General features: G+C 37.5%; 5 protein-coding genes and 1 long non-coding RNA gene across 6 annotated transcripts in view; 3 read left to right on the top strand and 3 right to left on the bottom strand.

The window, feature by feature from the left end:
- LOC103511814 (RNA-binding protein NOB1) overlaps window positions 1-2,927 on the top strand; it is a 9,611-nt gene extending 6,684 nt beyond the window's left edge. Inside the window, exons 6-8 of the mRNA XM_026825461.1 lie at window positions 774-1,013; window positions 2,312-2,447; window positions 2,695-2,927. Coding sequence (XP_026681262.1) covers window positions 774-1,013; window positions 2,312-2,447; window positions 2,695-2,831 — 513 coding nt within the window. The 3' untranslated portion in view covers window positions 2,832-2,927. The remainder of the gene's footprint in view (window positions 1-773; window positions 1,014-2,311; window positions 2,448-2,694) is intronic.
- The window catches only part of LOC113468494 (V-type proton ATPase subunit d-like), a 19,522-nt gene extending 1,842 nt beyond the window's left edge, over window positions 1-17,680 (top strand). The window contains exons 2-3 of the mRNA XM_026825454.1: window positions 16,620-16,970; window positions 17,490-17,680. Coding sequence (XP_026681255.1) covers window positions 16,742-16,970; window positions 17,490-17,677 — 417 coding nt within the window. The 5' untranslated portion in view covers window positions 16,620-16,741 and the 3' untranslated portion in view covers window positions 17,678-17,680. The remainder of the gene's footprint in view (window positions 1-16,619; window positions 16,971-17,489) is intronic.
- On the bottom strand, window positions 3,530-12,384 carry LOC103511813 (ribonuclease P protein subunit p40-like). The gene is made up of 7 exons (XM_026825460.1): window positions 12,362-12,384; window positions 12,074-12,191; window positions 7,235-7,379; window positions 6,948-7,106; window positions 4,334-4,456; window positions 3,901-4,081; window positions 3,530-3,647 (listed from the first exon to the last, which is right to left on the bottom strand). Exons 1-7 carry the CDS (start codon window positions 12,367-12,369, stop codon window positions 3,530-3,532), a joined length of 852 nt encoding a protein of 283 aa, XP_026681261.1. The 5' UTR covers window positions 12,370-12,384.
- LOC113468498 lies at window positions 4,747-5,581 on the bottom strand. Its single transcript, XR_003392233.1, has 2 exons — window positions 5,387-5,581; window positions 4,747-5,099 (listed from the first exon to the last, which is right to left on the bottom strand). It is a non-coding gene; the product is annotated as an uncharacterized LOC113468498 (long non-coding RNA).
- LOC108252703 (V-type proton ATPase subunit d-like) lies at window positions 12,555-13,305 on the top strand. Its single transcript, XM_026825455.1, has one exon. The coding sequence runs from the start codon at window positions 12,570-12,572 to the stop codon at window positions 12,849-12,851; it is 282 nt and encodes a 93-aa protein (XP_026681256.1). The 5' UTR covers window positions 12,555-12,569; the 3' UTR covers window positions 12,852-13,305.
- On the bottom strand, window positions 14,642-22,295 carry LOC103511812 (protein FAM92A). Its single transcript, XM_008476553.2, has 8 exons — window positions 21,793-22,295; window positions 21,258-21,359; window positions 20,682-20,810; window positions 20,177-20,237; window positions 19,377-19,541; window positions 18,210-18,434; window positions 15,269-15,397; window positions 14,642-14,925 (listed from the first exon to the last, which is right to left on the bottom strand). Exons 1-8 carry the CDS (start codon window positions 21,834-21,836, stop codon window positions 14,776-14,778), a joined length of 1,005 nt encoding a protein of 334 aa, XP_008474775.1. The 5' UTR covers window positions 21,837-22,295; the 3' UTR covers window positions 14,642-14,775.

Below are 22,295 nucleotides of genomic sequence, written 5' to 3'. Positions count from 1 at the left end.
GTGATCCATTGAGCATTGAGTGGTGTGTATTCAATGTGCTACCACCGGCGTATTGTTTTTTTTTGTGCTACCACCGGTGTATTGTTTTTTTTTTTTTGAGCTTTTAAAGAAGGAACACTATAAAGACTGATTTCTTATTATCCAGGAATCCAAGAGAGGACAGGATAGAAGAAAGCGATCCGCTACCCTCCAAGCTATCTAGGACCTTGTAAGCGCTAGGCCGCGGGTTCGATTCCCGCCCGGGGCGAATTTTATCCGGATTGGATAATGTTCGTTCTCGGAACGGCTGACTTTCTCCTAGGAATAGGACTCTAATTTTCTTAACCTCCTCTTTAAATAAAACACATACTTGGATAATGTTCGTTCTCGGAACGGCTGACTTTCTCCTAGGAATAGGACTCTAATTTTCTTAACCTCCTCTTTAAATAAAACACATAAAAAAAAAATCAACTATTGGATAAGCAATCTGATTGGTTGATTTCAAGAATTTTAGCCTATCAGTTTGCGTAATCCGAGAGTTCAACTTAACTAAGATTAATCCTGTCTTTCTCTCTTCGATTTCATCAACTATTGGATAAGCAATCTGATTGGTTGATTTCAAGAATTTTAGCCTATCAGTTTGCGTAATCCGAGAGTTCAACTTAACTAAGTTTAATCCTGTCTTTCTCTCTTCGATTTTGGCACGATAAGCTCTTAGCAGTTATAGTTCCCTCTATCAAACTAAAAAAAAGCTATCCAGGCTGGCAATTAATTTTATTTGGTTTTCTCTTCAGAACGTTCTCAAACAGATGGGTCTGAACGTGGTGGCTCTGGACGGACGTCTGATTCGAGAGCTACGCACGTTTATCCTGCGTTGTTACGCTTGCTACAAAACCACAAGCATCATGACCAAAGTATTCTGTCCTAAGTGTGGCTATAAGACTTTGAAACGGGTGGCGGTCTCTGTGGACGAACAGGGCAAACAGAAGATTCACATTAACTTGAAACGACCTCTGACGGCACGTGGCAAAAAGGTGAGTGGTTAGAAGGTGTCCACACGCGCATAGTCGTTCGGCCATCGATTGGTACGTCAACACTGCCTTTTGGCACGTGTTTGAACACATCTTAAAGATTCACATTAACTTGAAACGACCTCTGACGGCACGTGGCAAAAAGGTGAGTGGTTAGAAGGTGTCCACACGCGCATAGTCGTTCGCTCGTTCGGCCATCGATTGGTACGTCAACACTGCCTTTTGGCACGTGTTTGAACACATCTTGAAAGGTGTCACAGTCAAGGTGATATTCTGGTTAACAGGAGGGTTATAAACGAGGCATGGAATTTATTCATTCATTTGAGACTTTGATGGTGTGATCATACGGCTGTATGATATTCTGGTTAACAGGAGGGTTATAAACGAGGCATGGAATTTATTCATTCATTTGAGACTTTGATGGTGTGATCATACGGCTGTAAGGGATGGAATCTGTATTTTTGGTACCTACAGACCTACTACCTAGATGTTCTATTGATAATAGGTTTGTCGTAGAGAGATGAAATTATTGAAATTAATTTGGTCTTTCCTGGTATGGTCCAAGGACAAGGACAAAACTGTTACAATTAGGTGAAAACCGGACAGTCACCCATCCAGATATTAACTAAAGTCAATGTTGCTTTACCTTTATCTCATAAAGGTAAGAGGTGTAAAGAAAAATGGGAATGGACAAAATTGTTAATTTTTTGGAAGAAATTTTTCCAAGTCCAAAAAGTTAGTACGGCTGTAAGGGATGGACCACAGAAAAGTTCTTTTAAAAAAGGGAAAAGAAAGGTTCTGCCTTGCAAGCGCTAGGCTGCGGGTTCGATTCACGCCCGGGGCGGATTTTTTATTATTGAAAAAAAAGTAAATCAAATCATGAATCTTTGTGGTGAAGCAGAGAGCTTTTTCACAACTTTGTAAGTATCACAGTATTACAAGCGTTTCATCTACTCAATCATCATATTTATCATCGCTCTTTTCTTGACTGGTGCCGCCACTGGTTGCTACTCACTTGTCCTCACGAGGCTGAGTGCACCCCAAACTCCAAGCACAGAGTCGAAAAAACTTCGGCCCCGCCGGGAATCGAATCCGGGTCCTCTGGAGTGCAAGCCTAGTGTGATACCCACTCGGCCACGGAGGCTACTTGAAAAAAAAATAATAATAAAAAAAAGGTTGTTCACAAATATCAGGTTATTTGACTACTAGGTCATTCTACCTGTTGTTGTTGTTTGCAAATGTCAATAATATTAAAAATAACAATAATAATAAGTAAAAAGAAAACACTGTCTCGTTTTCAGTTTTCACTTCCTACATTCAAAGGAGGCAAGCATGCTAACAATCCTATCGTAGCTGAAGATCAGCCGGTACCAGATCAGAGACCTACTCGCCTGGGCAGAACCAAAACCAATGCCTTGGATCCCGACTATATTGCAGGTTTGTAACTTGGAGGTTGCGGGTTCGAATGAAATTGCAAATCCGTCTTATTTTTAGATAGATGGCTATTTTAGATTTAAAAAAAAAAAAAAGTTACTCATACTATTGCTATACCTAGGTACATAATTTAAGACCATTCAGTTACAACTTGTTTAGTAAAGAAGCAACTAGATTGATAATAAATTGCAAAACACCGGAAACGTACGAAAATATTTCCTCACACTCGGATTGTTGATTTGAATTTCAGGAATGTCTCCGTTTGCTGTGCATGATATAAATTCCAAATCCGCCATGTTGGGAATTCGTAACAATGGAAAGAATAATGAAGTGAAATATTGGATGTACAAGAATCCAAATGCTGTTAAACGAAAAGCAAAGAAATAAAACACTATTTATTAGTAAGTAAAAAAAAGCTCCATTGATTATTTCAAGCTTACTTATTTCCTTATTAAAAACATTGACTTTTTTTTTATCGACCCCCTTATTTTCAGTAGCACGAAACTTTAGCTATGGATAATGAAAAGGGGGAACAAATTATAATATGTGGATCATAATCTCTCACATTAAAGTTATACCAAAAATTAAAATCTAAAAAGTGTTCACTTCTTTTCATTCTACACCTCCAATGAAATACAGAACTTTTCGCTAAAGGACGTGGACTTTTTAACACGGGATGTATTCAGTTGATTATCTAGTTAACAGAAGTATAGTGGCTGCTCTCTATGGGCACATAACGCTGTGGAAAAACCCTTGCACATTCATCCCAATCCATGATGGTAGTAGGTATGTTTGTCCTTTCAACGTTTTTCTGAAAAAGAGAACAGATCGAAAGAAATGAGTTTGATTTGTATTTTTATAATTTATTTTATATTTTATATTATTCAAGGACAATATAGCTCCCTGGGGAACTTTTCAAACAGGAGACGATACTCCTGCTGCATATCTTTATGTCAAGTAAAAAAAAGTCCGTTCTTTTTCGAGGTATCTGTTTCCTTGTGGCTGCTGAAACCCCCTTCTCCGTTTCCCCTCCCCTTTTCTCTAGTCACAGGAAGGAGCGCTACTGCTGTATGATCAAAATGAACTTACCAGAACGAGGGTTGGTACAGAGTTTCAATATGATGAGACGAGTAAAGACCTTTCCATATTAGACTTGTAGATGGTACCTCCATGTCATCCTTTGAATCAATATCTACCGCCTCCCTGAAAAATAAATAAATCCTCATGTTTAAACATAAGGAGATTGCTTTCGTTGCTGAAAGTTCTTTACATTTTCAAGAAATCTGATTGGCGCAGAAAGAAATCCGCTCGTAAAATTTGTAGCCAAAACCAAATGTCAGCCCAAAGCAATCACCCTAGCTAGGGCTGATTGAGAGGCTGACGAAAAACGCCGACCCCGTCTGTACACGGGAAAAGGCGAAGAAAAAGAAGATTGTAGGGACAGTAATGAACTTACATATCACAGTCTAACGCCAGTGCCCCCATCCATTCCAGAACATGGGCAGGCTTATTACTCGACAGGTCCGGAATACGTGTGTTGTATTTATGAACCACTTGAACGTGGGGAGGACACAGGTCTACATTGTATCCAGCCCTGGCCAGGTATTCTGCGATGGATGATGGACACACTCGTTCATCTGGAAGAATGAGATAAAGTTGTATTTTCTTTACGGAAACGAGGTCCGATTTTATTAGAAAATACAGGAATTAGTTAACCACTATAGGTAGCGTAGTATGTGGTCGCGCCTGTACTAAACCATTGGGTATCCAAGAAGACGCTTTTCCAACCATCGAAGATCAAGAGATAATTTTCTGAAACATCATCTTGAAGAACGTAATTGATTACATTCTACCTTTCTAGTTCGCGTCCATAAGTTATTGATACTTACCATCTGGCCTCCACGTTAAGATGACATCAAATGCAAGCTTGGTCTCTTGAAATCTGGACGCTACTCGTTGATAATGCTTTTTACGTGGACTAAAACTCGGGTCTGTTACATTAATACTGATCACTGGGGAAACATAAGACAAGACTTGCTTGTTAAAACTAGGACTCATCACAGGTCACAGGTTATTTATCAATATCACCATGTTGTAATTTTCATAGTGCAACTAAACTACCTAGTATCGGGTAGTCTTTGTATTTATTTTACGCGCGGGAGTGTCGGGTTTGATTTCCGACAGCGTGAAAAAAAAAAAAAAGTAAAGTAAAGTAAAAATGTACATATTTAGTCGAATGATTGATTTTGTGACTGGGCCACAGAACTCACCCTTGGGAGGAGAGTGTTTTATTATTAAGACTGTAGAGGTAGGTACAGATAATTCCATTATTTAAAACATTAAAAGTATGCTCGTAAAAACATAATATTTATGCACGTAATATATATTTACAGGACTAGCCCATTGTGAGAACATAAAATACAGAAAACATAGGGTAATACAAAACGGAAGAACATTGAATAGTTAGCATAATTCAGATAAATCATTTAAAAAAAAAGTTAATGTTTTTAAGCTGTGTCCTTGGATAGTGGTTTAACCTAAGCTACCCCCTAATCGCATTAATCTCATCCAGCCTGATTGGTGCCGGTAAAAGCCAGCAGCACGCGATTGCAGAGATGGTCACCCATCTGGATACTAACCATGCGCAACGTTGGCCTAGGGCTTATAAAAAAAAAAATTTAAAAAAAAAAAAAAAAAAAAAAAAAAAAAAAAAACGTTAATGTTTTTAAGCTGTGTCCTTGGATAGTGGTTTTACCTAAGCTACCCCCTAATCGCATTAATCTCATCCAGCCTGATTGGGGCCGGTAAAAGCCAGCAGCACGCGATTGCAGAGATGGTCACCCATCTGGATACTAACCATGCGCAACGTTGATTAACTTCAGTGATCTATGGGAAACTTGTGCACTCAAAGTTCTATCGCCGCTGGCGTGATTGTTCATTACTAGATGTCTATATTGAAAATGTTAAATCTAAATTATGTTCTTGAATATATTTGTGTAACTCATTATGTTCACTCTTAGTTATCAAGAACCAAGTTTCAAGACCTTTTAAAAATCTGAGGCGAGGACAGTGTTCTATCAACTGTTTTACACTCGAGATGCTAAGGGTACGACAGAAAAAGATTTTAAAAACAACCAACTCGGGTTCATAACCACGGCCTCAGGGCTGAGATGAGCTCGGACGACGTGAGATAACTGTTCCGGCGGCAATTTTTAAAATTCATTTTATATTTATTTTTGTTTGCTTTGTAATTTGCTTGTTTTTAATAGCTAATATAAATGAAAAGTATAATATAAACGTGCAAACTAAAGATAAAAAGTAAAAAATGAATTCAGATTGTACAAGTTGCGGAAAAAAAATCAAAAATTCTAATTTCCCGCCAACTTTACACGCAAAAAGTCCGACGTTGTCCTACGATGGCCCTGTTCATAACCACGGCCTGAACAGGGCTGAGATGAGCTCGGACGACGTGAGATAACTGTTCCGGCGGCAATTTTTAAAATTCATTTTATATTTATTTTTGTTTGCTTTGTAATTTGCTTGTTTTTATTAGCTAATATAAATGAAAAGTATAATATAAACGTGCAAACTAAAGATAAAAAGTAAAAAATGAATTCAGATTGTACAAGTTGCGGAAAAAAAATCAAAAATTCGAATTTCCCGCCAACTTTACACGCAAAAAGTCCGACGATGTCCTACGATGGCCCTGTTCATAACCACGGCCTCAATCTTTCAATCTCTATAATCAAACAAAGTTGAGGACCAAGTAGGTAAGTAGTTCTTTGCAAGCTTGGTTTTTCCTTTCACTTTTCCTAGGGTCTTCACCCTTTGAAGTTGTGATGGTTAATTGGTTAACTTTAACTGTGATGTTTGTGTATGGTCTCCCACTTCCTCCAATCCTCCCTGGTCCATCAAATGTACTTTGTATTTAGGTGATCTCACATCCAATATTTGACATCGTGACCTTTTATTTCAACTTATCTTTGGGTTTTCATCCTCACTTTGATAGTAAAAATCTAATCTGTTGTATTTCCCCAATTGCAGACAAATGATCACCCCAGAAACTTGGGACTTTCCTCCACCACCTAGCTCTGTTGTGTCACAACGTATCACTACAGAAGAAATTCCGCAGTTTATCAAGTTTCAACCATTCAATAATGTGGTAAGATAAGGTGTATTTTCTTTCTGTTAATGTAAATGCAGTTTACTTGTGTTGTTATGTCACAACTTTGGTGCTCACTGCAGCATGGGGCACAACCAAATGAAATGATCATAGAATGCAGTGATAAGTTCTTCAACATTGATACTTCTTTCTTAGGTACCATCTTTATTAGTTTTGAATTTTGGCTCTTTTACATTGAAGGAATTGGGGAATATATGTAGTTTAGAAGACTACTATAACAGTATACTCTGCAGAAAATGAGTAAAAAGACAGATGGGTATAGGAAGGAAAAAATAAAACTCCAAATACAATTTCTTTCATACACACTCCAGATTACATACCATGGATGCTTGAACTTTTGGGAGATGCTGGTTTTCCTTCAAGACCTAAAGTTTCATAAGTTTCTTTTTGAACACTCAATATGATATGTCCACCCTCAGAAAATGCAAAGCAATCTTCTAGATGAAACTGTGTACTTGTACTGAGTGCCAATAATTTGCCTGTAAAAAAATAAATAATAATAATTGTGTAGGAATTTTTAAAGATACCTACATAGGTACTTGAGACCTTAGTTGGACAAATGTAATCTGTTCTACTTAGATATAAAAATGATTTAGCAACCTCTTACCTTTTTTAACATAAGTATCAATAAAGAGAGGTTTGATAAATTCTTGAAGAGGAAGCTGTTGGATTTTGTAATATTCACAATCTTGTCTTAACACAGATTCAATGTTTTCTGGCACTTGAACACAATCTGGCAGTGAGACACACACCTGCAATGATCAAACATTAATACTTTAGTCAAAGTAATAAAGTAGGTATTTCATCAAACTGTGAAGAAAAAAAAACTAGCCCTAGAAGTATAGCCTATCATATCCCAGTATGAAACCACCCCTTACAGCCACTGTCTAATTTTGAACTAAAATCACATCACTAAAACTTTAGTTACCAGCCTAGTTAGCTTGGAGGGTAGTGCATTTGTCTTGTAATTGCTGGGTCATAAGTTCATTTCCCACCCGGGGCTAGCTTGTCCCAAATTGATAACATTTGTTCTCTCAGCAGCCGGCTTTTTCCTGTCCAGTCATCTTCTCTCTTCAGTTTTGAGATGATGGGACATCTATTACTACAATACCCTCTGTTAAAGCGACAAAAATAAATTAGCAAATTTAGATTATTTTTTCTTTTCTTTTCAGGCAGGTGCCAGCGCTGGTGTTGTAGTGGATGTTGTATTGTATCCATTGGATACCATCAAGACAAGACTACAAAGTCAGTATGGGTTCTGGAGATCAGGTGGATTTAAAGCCATCTACAAAGGTCTGGGACCTGCAGCCATTAGTTCACCAATTCAGGGTAATTTTCATAATAATTTTGACTTGCCAGATTTTATTACTTTTAACAATCACAATTATTACATCAGAAAAAACTGTTCATGTTCTTCTTTTTCTATGATATTGTAATAAAATATGAGACAAAATGTCCAGTGTGTGTGTGTTTTTTCTGAGGAAAAAATAAATAATAGGCAAACCTCTCTTTATTGATACTTATGTTAAAAAAGGTAAGAGGTTGCTAAATCATTTTTATATCTAAGTAGAACAGATTACATTTGTCTAACTAAGGTCTCAAGTACCTATGTAGGTATCTTTAAAAATTCCTACACAATTATTATTATTTCTTTCTTTTACAGGCAAATTATTGGCACTCAGTACAAGTACACAGTTTCATCTAGAAGATTGCTTTGCATTTTCTGAGGGTGGACATATCATATTGAGTGTTCAAAAAGAAACTTATGAAACTTTAGGTCTTGAAGGAAAACCAGCATCTCCCAAAAGTTCAAGCATCCATGGTATGTAATCTGGAGTGTGTATGAAAGAAATTGTATTTGGAGTTTTATTTTTTCCTTCCTATACCCATCTGTCTTTTTACTCATTTTCTGCAGAGTATACTGTTATACTTAGTAGTCTTCTAAACTACATATATTCCCCAATTCCTTCAATGTAAAAGAGCTTATGAAAGAAATTGTATTTGGAGTTTTATTTTTTCCTTCCTATACCCATCTGTCTTTTTACTCATTTTCTGCAGAGTATACTGTTATAGTAGTCTTCTAAACTACATATATTCCCCAATTCCTTCAATGTAAAAGAGCCAAAATTCAAAACTAATAAAGATGGTACCTAAGAAAGAAGTATCAATGTTGAAGAACTTATCACTGCATTCTATGATCAAGTATTTAGAATATGCAGCCATGGGGATAGTGGCAATCACTGTTGAAATGTACAAACATGATGAGATATTGGGCTCTCATTTTCTGAAGGCAAGTATAGAAGAGCTTGGTAATAACTTGTTTAACAGTGTACCATGTCACCTGATAGATGCTATCGCTGAGTCCATCACTGAACATCTGTTAACAAGACTTATGGATAAGGTTGAAGAAAACCAAGTAAAGAAAAAAATTAGTATACAAAATGTATTACTTCAGAAAAGAGTGGTTACAAAGTTTGTCATTCTACTGCTTCATCCTAAAATTACTACTATCGAAATGGCACACCTACGTCCAGATATGCGTAATATTATCTTGCATAATTTGCACATGATGACAGGATTGAAAATCTTGAACCTAGATTATTTTTGTGGTACAGATCATAATGTTGGGGAACTACTGCTGTTAGGATTACCTTATATTCACAACTTGGAACAGTTTCATTTTCCATATGAATGCACAGATTCTATCATTAAGTGTATCTCTGTGCATTGTAAAAAAATAAAAACACTCAGTATTCTAGATTCCAAATGTGTGACAGATCAATCTATTTCCTACTTAAAAGACATGATTAGTTTAAAGCAATTGTTTGCGCAATATACAAATATCACTGACAAGGGATATACTAAACTGCTTAGAAAATTACCAAACATAATAAACATAGGAATACGTGAAAATATGGCTACAATTCTGAGTACAGTCAAACTGACGGGACACATACTCAAACTGACACATCTGGATTGTGGACATCTGAATGAGGAAACCTTGGATAACATAGTAAATCTATGTCCTGCCCTTATTAGTCTTAATTTACACCATGTATATGAAACGGATATATCTTCTCTACAACAACTCAAATATTTGAAGTCTCTTACTTTGATGGACGGAAATATCACAAAAATGAAACTCATCCCATATCTTAGAGTGTATGGAAAACTAGAATGTCTCATTTTGATACGTGTGTATAGAATAGATGAGATATGTCTAATGGATATCAGTGATGCATCACCTTATCTGAAAAAACTAACTCTGGATTCATGTGAATGTAGTACATCCTACGAAACACTTGGCAGTATCACATCTAAAAAATACTTTAGCAATCTACAAAGCTTAACTTGTCATACTGAATGTCGTACTGAACATTTAATTATCTTATTGAAGTCTTGTTATAACGTAGATGAGATATGTCTAATGGATATCAGTGATGCATCACCTTATCTGAAAAAACTAACTCTGGATTCATGTGAATGTAGTACATCCTATGAAACATTTGGCAGTATCACATCTAAAAAATACTTTAGCAATCTACAAAGCTTAACTTGTCATACTGAGTGTCGTACTGAACATTTAATTATCTTATTGAAGTCTTGTTATAACATTAGCCTTTGCCGAAATGGTGTTGGCATCGTGAGGACTTGTGCTTATTCTTTAAAAGCAGGGAGAACCCTTTGAAACTAAGAGAACTACCAATTTAACAATTCCTAACCTTGCTCTGGGAACTCTCACTGGTCAATACCCATTTGTCATGTTGTGAAGACTACTAAGTTGGAACATAGCCTTGACATACATAGCACTAAGAATGAATATTTACATTATCTGCCTCCTAAATAATGAAGTTCAGCTGTGGTTTAATTGCTACTGAGTGCATGCATGCCTCCTGTTCATGATTTGACAGGGCTGGTGAAGTTTCTTTCCTTCACCTATATTAATATAACATCTTCCCACAACCAACCTCAGTAGTGTAATGGTTAGTGCAGTGGACTTCAGATCTGAAGGTTGGTGGTTCAAGTCCAATATAACATCTTCCCACAACCAACCTCAGTAGTGTAATGGTTAGTGCAGTGGACTTCAGATCTGAAGGTTGGTGGTTCAAGTCCAAGTCTTTCAGGTAACCATTTAAAATACACAAGTGTCCTGTGGCAGTCATTGCCCAAAAAGAAAAGATTCAAGGAAATGGGGTACCTATTAGGAAAAAAAAAAAATCATGATTCGTGGTGTGGTGAAGCTTGAGAGCTTCTTCACATTTTTTTCCCCCTTTTAACAGAAAGCTCCCATGGTGTAGTGATCAGTCAGCTCCCATTGCGTAGTGGTCACTGCCTTTGATTCCCGATGGGGTCAAGAAATTTGTATCATGCAAATGATTGATTCCGTGACTGGCTCGGGGTCCACTCAGCCTTGTGAGGAAAATGAGCAGCTATGACATATAAATGTGCATAGCAATCAGTGCCAGCATGGTAGGTATATGTTGGATTTTAGGAATATTAAGATATTGGGAAAATCCAATTTTGAACAGATAGATGGTCACCAAAGTTGTGTTTTCCTTTCTGGATATCATTGAAAACAAACCCGGTTTCCTTATGGAATCTAAACTGTCAACTTCAACATATTTGCTGCCAGAGCATATTCTATCTCTGTATTTACCTACCCAAGGCCCCCATGTATGAAAATCTCTCCTTTAAATGAGATACAAAATTTTGAACAGATAGATGGTCACCAAAGTTGTGTTTTCCTTTCTGGATATCATTGAAAACAAACCCGGTTTCCTTATGGAATCTAAAATGTCAACTTCAACATATTTGCTGCCAGAGCATATTCTATCTCTAGTATATACCTACCCAAGGCCCCCATGTATGAAAATCTCTCCTTTAAATGAGATATAGTCTTCATTTCTTGGAATTTTTTCATCAAACAAATGGCAAAATTTCAATCAGAGTTTATCAGAGGAACCTCTTTCAGGTAACCATTTAAAATACACAAGTGTCCTGTGGCAGTCATTGCCCAAAAAGAAAAGATTCAAGGAAATGGGGTACCTATTAGGGGAAAAAAAATCATGATTCGTGGTGAAGCTTGAGAGCTTCTTCACATTTTTTCCCCCCCTATTAACAGAAAGCTCCCATGGTGTAGTGGTCAGTCAGCTCCCATTGCGTAGTGGTCACTGCCTTTGATTCCCAATGGGGTCAAGAAATTTGTATCATGCAAATGATTGATTCCGTGACTGGCTTGGGGTCCACTCAGCCTTGTGAGGAAAATGAGCAGCTATGACATATAAATGTGCATAGCAACCAGTGCCAGCATGGTAGGTATACATTGGATTTTAGGAATATTAAGATATTGGGAAAATCCTACAATGCTGCAGTGAGCAAAGTTGTGACATAACAACACAAGTAAACTGCATTTACATTAACAGAAAGGAATTACACCTTATCTTACCACATTATTGAATGGTTGAAACTTGATAAACTGCAGAATTTCTTCTGTAGTAATATGTTGTGACACAACAGAGCTAGGTGGTGGAGGAAAGTCCCAAGTTTCTGGGGTGATCATTTGTCTGCAATTGGGGAAATACAACAGATTAGATTTTTACTATCAAAGTGAGGATGAAAACCCAAAGATAAGTTGAAATAAAAGGTCACGATGTCAAATATTGGATGTGAGATCACCTAAATACAAAGTACATTTGATGGACCAGGGAGGATTGGAGGAAGTGGGAGACCATACACAAACATCACAGTTAAAGTTAACCAATTAACCATCACAACTTCAAAGGGTGAAGACCCTAGGAAAAGTGAAAGGAAAAACCAAGCTTGCAAAGAACTACTTACCTACTTGGTCCTCAACTTTGTTTGATTATAGAGATTGAAGTCCAAGTCGTCATAAAATTTAGCATAGTGTATTAAGCAGGGAATGACATTTGTGACAAGCATTTATGCTCAACACAATTGAAATTCCTTTTAATATCTTCCCACAGGAGTACAGTGCCCTGTTTGAAGGCGCCGGCAATGATCCAGGAGACAAAACCTTGGAGGACAAATTCTTCGAGCATGAAGTGCGTCTCAACGTGTACGCATTTCTACAGCAGTTCCACTTTGGTGTATTCTACTCGTACTTGAAACTGAAGGAACAGGAATGCCGTAACATTGTCTGGATTTCCGAGTGCGTCGCTCAGAAGCATCGAACCAAGATTGACAATTACATTCCAATATTTTAAACATGATTTCCTCCCTTGTCATCATATTTATAGATGCATTTTATTATTCCTCCTGGGTCCTATTCCATGAAGTTACTTTTCAGAACTTTGCACCCTATGAGAACTCTTTCTTACAAAGCAGTCTAAAAACTTGCCGTCCTCGTGACCTCGTTTTAGCCAAATTTGATATCATCATCATTCGAAGCGCCTTGTTGAGGTAGCCATTTAGTTCCGTTCTTTACTATGGACTTCCTTCCTATTTTACACATTACAAAGTGCAAATTAACTTCCTGGAATGGTCGCCTTGATTCAAGACCAAATTGCTTTTCGTTCAATATTTTGTGTATTTTGGACAATATTTCCGATTTTGATTCACGTAAATTATGAAATGCGTCGGTCACTTATTTTCTAATCGTTAATTTTGATTTAGAATTTTAGAACATTGATCTGAATGTTGTTTGTGTTACCCTGGAAATGCATCCGTGAAATATCGAGGTAGTATAGTTGGTTTATTTCTTGTTATGTGTACAATTACTTATCCCTGGTTTCACAGTCCAATGGTTTAGCTAAGCAGTTTTCTCGTCAATGAAATAGTAATTAGATATTCAATATTACTCGTAGAATCAGCCGAAGAGTAGAAAGATGATGAAAAGTTGTTTGCTAAGCCATAGATCTTGGAACTTGATGGGATGTCTATTGTAGAACTGTATTGTATCTATAATCATTTGGAAAACCTTGCCACAGCTTGAACAAATAATGTTGATTACTTGGACTGCTAGAATATAACTACAAAGTCCTCTTACCCCAACAGTAAGCTACTACTAATATTTTGGACACATTCTCACATAATATCAAGGACAAAATTACAAAATCTGACTGGAAGTTGAAAATGCTCCTTTGAACAGCTGAATGAGTACCTTAAACACTACTACTCTACCAAGCCATGTTGAAGATGTTTAACATCAGTTATTTTTTTTTTTAAACCGATTTTTTTTTTTTTTTTTTTTTTTTTTTTTTACCATAGTTGTACTTAAAATTTTTTGGTAGGTTCGTAGAAGCTTAACCCATACTTTAGGGCTATTTAGCCCCTAGCCCCTACACTTAAGCCTCAGAGATTCTGCTTTTTGTGTATAGAGTTGAGCAAAGTTGATCTCGTAATAACTGTAATCTTATTTCGTCTATTCTTCAGCCAGCTTGGTTGAATAAGTACAGTCGAACCTGTCCAAGTGGGAATCCAAGGGACCAAGAATTTTTTCCCACTTATCCAGGTTTTCCAGTTAAAAAAGTGTCCTACTTAGAGAGGTTGCCATGAAGGGGCCACGATTTTTTCCCCCAGTTATCCAGGTTTCCCACTTAGACAGGTTCGACTGTACCTAGATTGAGGCAGATAGGACGTGATTTCGAATCTTTTACGTTGCTAGGGACTTGATTTTCTGAACCAAACTGGTGGACTGAGATTTACTTGAGTTGGTTCTGGCTGTGCTGTCTTCTTCTTCATCGTCATGATCATTATTTTTATCTTGAATCTCATGCACTGGTGTAACCTCACTCTCAGCTACCTGAAATATACATAAGCAGAGATGATTCATTAGGAAATTATACTTTAAGTCACCTGAACGCAATTTGGATGTTGACCCAAAAAAAAACTTAACCTCATTTTGGAAATCGATCCTAAAATTTTGACTGCAATTTGAATTTTCCGAAAAACGGTAAAATGTGCAAAGAGTTTTTCGTACTAAAAAGCCTTCATTCTTAGAGCGTGAAGAGGACTCGTGACTATTTCTTAATTTTTTCCCACTTATCCAGGTTTTCCAGTTAAAAAAGTGTCCTACTTAGAGAGGTTGCCATGAAGGGGCCACGATTTTTTTCCAGGTTTCCCACTTAGACTAGACAGGTTCGACTGTACCTAGATTGAGGCAGATAGGATGGATTTCGAATATCTCTTTTACGTTGCTAGGGACTTGATTTTCTGAACCAAACTGGTGGACTGAGATTTACTGGAGTTGGTTCTGGCTGTGCTGTCTTCTTCTTCATCGTCATGATCATTATTTTTATCTTGAATCTCATGCACTGGTGTAACCTCACTCTCAGCTACCTGAAATATACATAAGCAGAGATGATTCATTAGGAAATTATACTTTAAGTCACCTGAACGCAATTTGGATGTTGACCCAAAAAAACTTAACCTCATTTTGGAAATCGATCCTAAAATTTTGACTGCAATTTGAATTTTCCGAAAAACGGTATAATCTGCAAAGAGTTTTTCGTACTAAAAAGCCTTCATTCTTAGAGCGTGAAGAGGACTCGTGACTGTTTCTTCGTTCTTGTTACGCGCTACCCTGCAAGCTATCTAGGCTGACACCAACAAAATATTTGTTTCATTTTGCTCGTACTGCTAATTCTAGAACTGATACTTGCTCGCTTGTTTGCTAGCTTACTTGTTGCTCTGGGAACGGACCTCGGAAAAGGCCTGCGATGGTATTCAGAGAAGAATTGGAGGCTGTGATTTTCTTCACCGTTTCTAGGCGGTGTATGCTCTGAGGCTCTGATAAGATGTCCATGAAACTCTGGAAAGTGTGTAAATAGTAAATACATAATATTAAGTACTTATGTGGAGAAAAGGTTAAAGTTTGTAGCTCTCTGTTTTTCAATTTGAGAGGACCGAGACAGAGGAATATCGATCAATTTCAACCAAAGTTGATGGCTGAAACGTCAAACTAAGATGAAACTCTGGAAAGTGTGTAAATAGTAAATACATAATATTAAGTACTTATGTGGAGAAAAGGTTAAAGTTTGTAGCTCTCTGTTTTCCAATTTGAGAGGACCGAGACAGAGGAATATCGATGAATTTGAACCAAAGTTGATGGCTGAAACGTCAAACTAAAGTTTTCTCGTCACCTGTGGGTAACTTTAATATTTACCATCAGCTGGTGCTTACTTTCCAAGAGGTCTATTCCACGAACTACTGCACACTCCTCGCGCGGTAAAATATGTCGTTCTGTTCATTTGTTTTCTTGGGGAGGAGTGAAAAGTGCAGAGTTCAGATAGAGAAAGTTCTCATAAAATAGACCTCAGGTGTTTATTAATTTTTCTCTGTCTCGTAATAAACCAGGCCCCGAGATAGGTTTTACGTTATGGCATCTTACATTATTTTCTTTTTTTCTTCCCTCCTTCCCCGTCCTTTAACTTTATCCCTTTTGTAAAAAAGAATCCTAAATTTATCAGCTATCACTATTATGAATTACATATTAGATTTAACGATTTCAAGGACACTCTTTAAACTTGCGTGATGTTTCATCCACGTAATATGCCTGTAGTGTAACAAAGAAAATGCATTATTCACAGTTCACAATATTGTGACTTTGTTTCTTCAATTCACATTCCACGATTATTTTGTTCTCCTGTACATAATAAATCCTCTTGACTTTGACCAGGTTATTAAATACCTACTTGAAAATCTATTATTGGATACAAAAATATTCTTAAATCAATTTTTTCTTCATAGTCAACGGATCTGTTGCTTTTTATTTTCTGTAATCCAATTTAATATTTTGTCCCCCTTGAATAATTCTATCACTGAAAATATTATTAGAGTCCTCTTACCCCAACAGTAAGCTACTACTAATATTTTGGACACATTCTCACATAATATCAAGGACAAAATTACAAAATCTGACTGGAAGTTGAAAATGCTCCTTTGAACAGCTGAATGAGTACCTTAAACACTACTACTCTACCAAGCCATGTTGAAGATGTTTAACATCAGTACATGATTTTATATGATTTCAGATTTGAAATTACATCTCCAAGGCACGGATTATGGAAGTTTCCTTGCTAATGAGCCAAGTCCACTGGCAGTGTCAGTGATTGATGACAAGCTCCGAGAGAAACTTGTCATTGAATTCATTCATATGCGTAATCATGCTGTGGAACCACTGTCCACATTTTTGGATTTCATTACATACAGTTACATGATTGACAACATCATTCTACTCATCACAGGGACTTTACATCAGCGACCAATTTCTGAATTGATTCCTAAATGTCATCCACTCGGAAGTTTTGAACAGATGGAAGCTATTCATGTGGCAGCAACTCCTGCTGAACTTTACAATGCTGTCCTAGTTGACACTCCTCTGGGTGAGATTTCATTACTATGTATTTTTATTGACCAGTGAGAGTTCCCAGAGCAAGGTTAGGAATTGTTAAATTGGTACATAGTTCTCTTAGTTTCAAAGGGTTCTCCCTGCTTTTAAAGAATAAGCACAAGTCCTCACGATGCCAACACCATTTCGGCAAAAGCTAAAGCCGCTACAACAACAACAACAACAACAACTCAAACTTGGAATTTCCTGAGTATAACTTATTAAATTATTACCATAGGACACTGAAGCTGAGCTACAACAAACATAGGTAGCTAGAAAATTTGGTAGGTAGCTAGAAAATTTGACCTTCTGGAAGACAAATTGTAGTTAATGCCAGAGCTAGGTATACAGCACAACAAACATAGGTAGCTAGAAAATTTGGTAGGTAGCTAGAAAATTTGACCTTCTGGAAGACAAATTGTAGTTAATGCCAGAGCTAGATATACAGCCTTTACTATCAGAAAAAGTAAATATTTTTTGTGTAATCTAACAATCATTGTTCTTTTTGGTTTAGCTCCATTCTTTGTGGACTGCATCAGTGAGCAGGACTTGGATGAGATGAACATTGAAATCATCAGAAACACCTTGTATAAGGCATACTTGGAAGCTTTCTATGATTTCTGTAAGAAGCTAGGTGGAACCACTGCAGATACAATGTGTGAGATCCTCTCTGTAAGTACATACATACAACTTACTAATTGAAGTAAGAAGCTGGATAAATCCTATTAAGTAGATATGTGTATTGTGCTTTCTACAGTCTTCAATTCATAAAAAAAATAGATCTTAGTGGGTATTTTTCTCTATTGTGGGTTATCATTTCATTATTTTTTTATCATTTTTTTTCTGTGACCTCTTCCACCCAGAAATAACTATTTTTTAATTTATCTTCCACCCAGAAATTCAAACTAAGTTTTCAAAATTGTAATTCATGAATGCCTTTGCGTTGAAGTTATGAGATTCTTTTCAATTTTTCATGGATATTACGTTACCAAGTGCTTCATGTGCGATTATTTTCCCGATTATAACTGTATAAGTGTATACCTAATTAATACTTTTACTCAACCTTTTTACACTGGTAATGGCGTTAATCCAGGCATAAATTCGAAAGCTCTTTGATTTTTTTTTTAACATAAACCATTTTTAATTTATTTTTGAACAAAAATGGTTTATGATAAAAATAAAAAAAAAAAATCAAAGAGCTTTCGAATCAGTCGGGAACCCTGGATTTTCTTACTTGCAAATCATCTTGTTCGGAGATATCCTCGATGTACTTGTACCCTTGTGTGAATAGTTCCAGAGCTTTAGCATGATGCCTTATCTGAGCCAGGATGAGTGTGTGCAGCGTCAACTTTATGTCCTTGATTTTCTGCTCTTCGAAGACTTGCATTTTCTCCTCGATGATTTTCAACTTCCGTGTCACCTCGGCCTGAGCTTTGGCGTAGTCGGTTTCCGCTTGCGTCTGCAATGGCGGAAAAGTGGATGTGTTTTATGTTGAATTTAATTTTTAACCTCTTCGTGCACGATTTTTTTTTTTTTTTTGACAAGAATATTTTTTTTTCTTTATGTATTATTAGTTTTACATTTTGGAATCAGCTTGACGAGAGCTTTCCAAAAATACCTACTTCGACCCCCTCGGATGACATTTTTTACTGCCATCATATGGCGCCAGCGTGCATGATAGGATAACTTCTCAAACAATTAATCCTGAGAACACAGCATAGCTCTAAATATCTGGCATCATATGATGCCTCGGTGCAAGAAGAAGTTGAAAAATCATCTTTAGGGTCCATTCCTGAAAAGGAGGGTGTGTTCTGTCTAGGTTTCATAGAGGGAACTGTAATGACGGAGGCCTTATCGTCCCGAAATCGAGAGAAGGTCAGGTTAGGAGAAAGCCAGACGTTCCGAGAACGAACTTTATTTCCTTTCTTCGATTTCGGGACAATAATACCTCTGTTTTTACAATTCCCTCTACGAAATAACTTGGGGAAGAAACTAAAATAAAAAGGGGGATAGGTAGGTACTCGGTAGATCGAGAGTCAAAATGTCTACGTACATTCATCTGTTTTATAAAAAAAAAAAAAAAAAAAAAAAAAAAAAATTTTTTTTTTTACGTACCCTCTTCTTTTTTTTAAAAAAAAAAAAAAAAAAAAAAAAGATGAATGTATCTATCTACGTAGCCTCTTCGCGCCGGAATGTCCTCGTGCGAGGACATTGGCTTGGATATAAATACGCACCAGAATTCAAATATTTCAAAGTAAAGAAAAAAATTCTGTGTTTGTCCTCGCGCGAGGACTTCCGGCACATACTACTACAAATGCTGAAAACAGCTTCGGCGCGAAGAGGATAGATATTTCATACCGAGTACCTACCTATCGGATTGAGAGTCGAAATATCTACATACATTCATCTGAGGGCTTCTTGGGTTTCGCTGTCGAAGTTTCTCGCACTCTTTCCGTCGGGTTGACTCCTTACTGAATGCGGCGCCTTGTTGAGGTAGCCATTTAGTTCCGTTCTTTACTATGGACTTCCTTCCTATTTTACACATTACAAAGTGCAAATTAACTTCCTGGAATGGTCGCCTTGATTCAAGACCAAATTGCTTTTCGTTCAATATTTTGTGTATTTTGGACAATATTTCCGATTTTGATTCACGTAAATTATGAAATGCGTCGGTCACTTATTTTCTAATCGTTAATTTTGATTTAGAATTTTAGAACATTGATCTGAATGTTGTTTGTGTTACCCTGGAAATGCATCCGTGAAATATCGAGGTAGTATAGTTGGTTTATTTCTTGTTATGTGTACAATTACTTATCCCTGGTTTCACAGTCCAATGGTTTAGCTAAGCAGTTTTCTCGTCACCTGTGGGTAACTTTAATATTTACCATCAGCTGGTGCTTACTTTCCAAGAGGTCTATTCCACGAACTACTGCACACTCCTCGCGCGGTAAAATATGTCGTTCTGTTCATTTGTTTTCTTGGGGAGGAGTGAAAAGTGCAGAGTTCAGATAGAGAAAGTTCTCATAAAATAGACCTCAGGTGTTTATTAATTTTTCTCTGTCTCGTAATAAACCAGGCCCCGAGATAGGTTTTACGTTATGGCATCTTACATTATTTTCTTTTTTTCTTCCCTCCTTCCCCGTCCTTTAACTTTATCCCTTTTGTAGAAAAGAATCCTAAATTTTTCAAACTTTTGCTAACCGTCTCTGCTTCCGACATGTAGGCCAAAACTTGGGACACATGATCTGAAGAGTCTCTTAACCTGGGAATTAGAGCCATGGGCACGAAGGATTAGGCTATCTCCAGCTTCTATTCCACAAACGATTTTTTTTTTTTTTATAAGGAAACTGCAACAATGGAGGTCTTATCGTACCGAAAGAGAGAAGGAGGACAGGATAGCAAAGAGCCAGGCGTTCCGAGAACGAACCATGTTTATGATAAAGTTCACCCTGGGAATCAAACCAACGACCTAGCTCTTACAGGGCAAGCGCGCTACCCTCCAAGCTGAAACTAGGCTGGGCACGAAGGGCTATGATGAAGCTTCGCGTTGGTTCACTAGGCGAGCGTCATGACCCCCACTTCCTTGAGGTAGGACTAACGGCTTCTTCAGTTAAATCTCAAGCTCATTTCAAGCCCCCCCCCCTCGATAAAATCCTGGATAGGCACGACGGCCCTGCCATATCCTACAACTAATGGGTATACTCACTGACTATCGCCCAGTTGTGACATGACGAGTGACAATTTCCGAAGCCCTTGGGCCAAACTTTTGCTAACCGTCTCTGCTTCCGACATGTAGGCCAAAACTTGGGACACATGATCTGAAGAGTCTCTTAACCTGGGAATTAGAACCATGGGCACGAAGGATTAGGCTATCTCCAGCTTCTATTCCACAAACGACTTTTTTTTTGATAAGGAAACTGCAACAATGGAGGTCTTATCATACCGAAAGAGAGAAGGAGGACAGGATAGCAAAGAGCCAGCCGTTCAGAGAACGAACCATGTTTATGATAAAGTTCACCCTGGGAATCGAACCCACGACCTAGCTCTTACAGGGCAGGCGCGCTACCCACCAACCTCAGTGGTGCAGTGGTTAGCGTGGTGGACTTCGGATCTGGAGGTTGGTGGTTCGAGTTCAAGTCAAGTCAAAAATTTAGCGTAGTGCATTAAGCAGGGAACGACATTTGTGACAAGCATTTATGCTTAACACAATTAAAATTCCTTTTAAAACTAGGCTGGGCACGAAGGGCTTATGATCAAGCTTCGCGTTGATTCCACTTTTTACCTCGCGTGGTTCAATGTGTATCCAGTCAACACACGACAGAGCTCGGCAATGTTTTTCTCCGTATGAGACGTCCGATTCTGAATAAATTTAGCCTGCAATTCCCTGAAAGTAATATTTAAAATTTACTCATTATAGCATGTCGAGTAGGTTCGGGACTTCGGGGGATCCTGCAGACAGTTTTTGTTCAGTAGGTATTACCTACCTAGGTACCTACTGACGAACTGGGTAAAACAAATTTATGGCGAGCTTTTTGGTTACCTACTGGACATTGGATTTAATATCCTTAGGACACTCCGCCCCGGGCGGGAATCGAACCCGTGGCCTAGCGCTTACAAGGCAGACGCACTACCAACTAAGCTAACTAGGCTGGAAAGGACATTGGATTTAATATTCTTAGGACACTGAATTTAAGTTATGCCTAGTGGCATTCTCCGCTGTATGGAAAACTACTGTGGGAATTGATTTTAGCCAAATTGGTGGAGTGTATAACTACGGAAATGCCGTGTAGGTATTGTGATAATGCCTCCGTTCTTACCTCAAGTCAATTCCTTTTTTGATTGTGTGAGATGTACCGGACATGGTGCTCCAGAGAAAGAACTAATGAAACAATTCAGTCAGAACTTCCCTGCAAATGTGCGAGTCCAAAAAGTTTGTTTGATTTCGTTACCAAGGAGACAGACACCGTCCACAAACGTTTTATCAGTGCTCGTGTGAACGGGCCTTTAAAACAGCTGTTTTTTGTTTACTTTTTTTTTCGTCTCAAAAATCCAGTTGGACGGGAAATTTGAATTTTTTCTTTTTCTAGTTTTGAAGAAAATTTGCAAATTCCAGGCCGTTTTTCCGAATTTTCCGTTCTTCGGTCAATTAATCGATTAGATTAGTTAAATTAAATAAGTTTATTCACTATTTAAAATTAAGATCAGTTGTGCACACATTTCTAATCTCGCGATCCGAACCAGAAAACCGTTCGTTATCTCAACTTCAATGTCTACTATCGTCTAGGTACTTAACAAAAGTGTGAACTTGGGTGCTTTCAGT

Source organism: Diaphorina citri, unplaced genomic scaffold (genome assembly GCF_000475195.1).
Source record: "Diaphorina citri unplaced genomic scaffold, Diaci psyllid genome assembly version 1.1 scaffold755, whole genome shotgun sequence".
In the NCBI taxonomy this organism is placed as follows: Eukaryota; Metazoa; Arthropoda; class Insecta; order Hemiptera; family Psyllidae; genus Diaphorina; species Diaphorina citri.
Note: the sequence above shows the minus strand (reverse complement) of the source record. Positions and strands in the feature narration are given on the sequence as shown.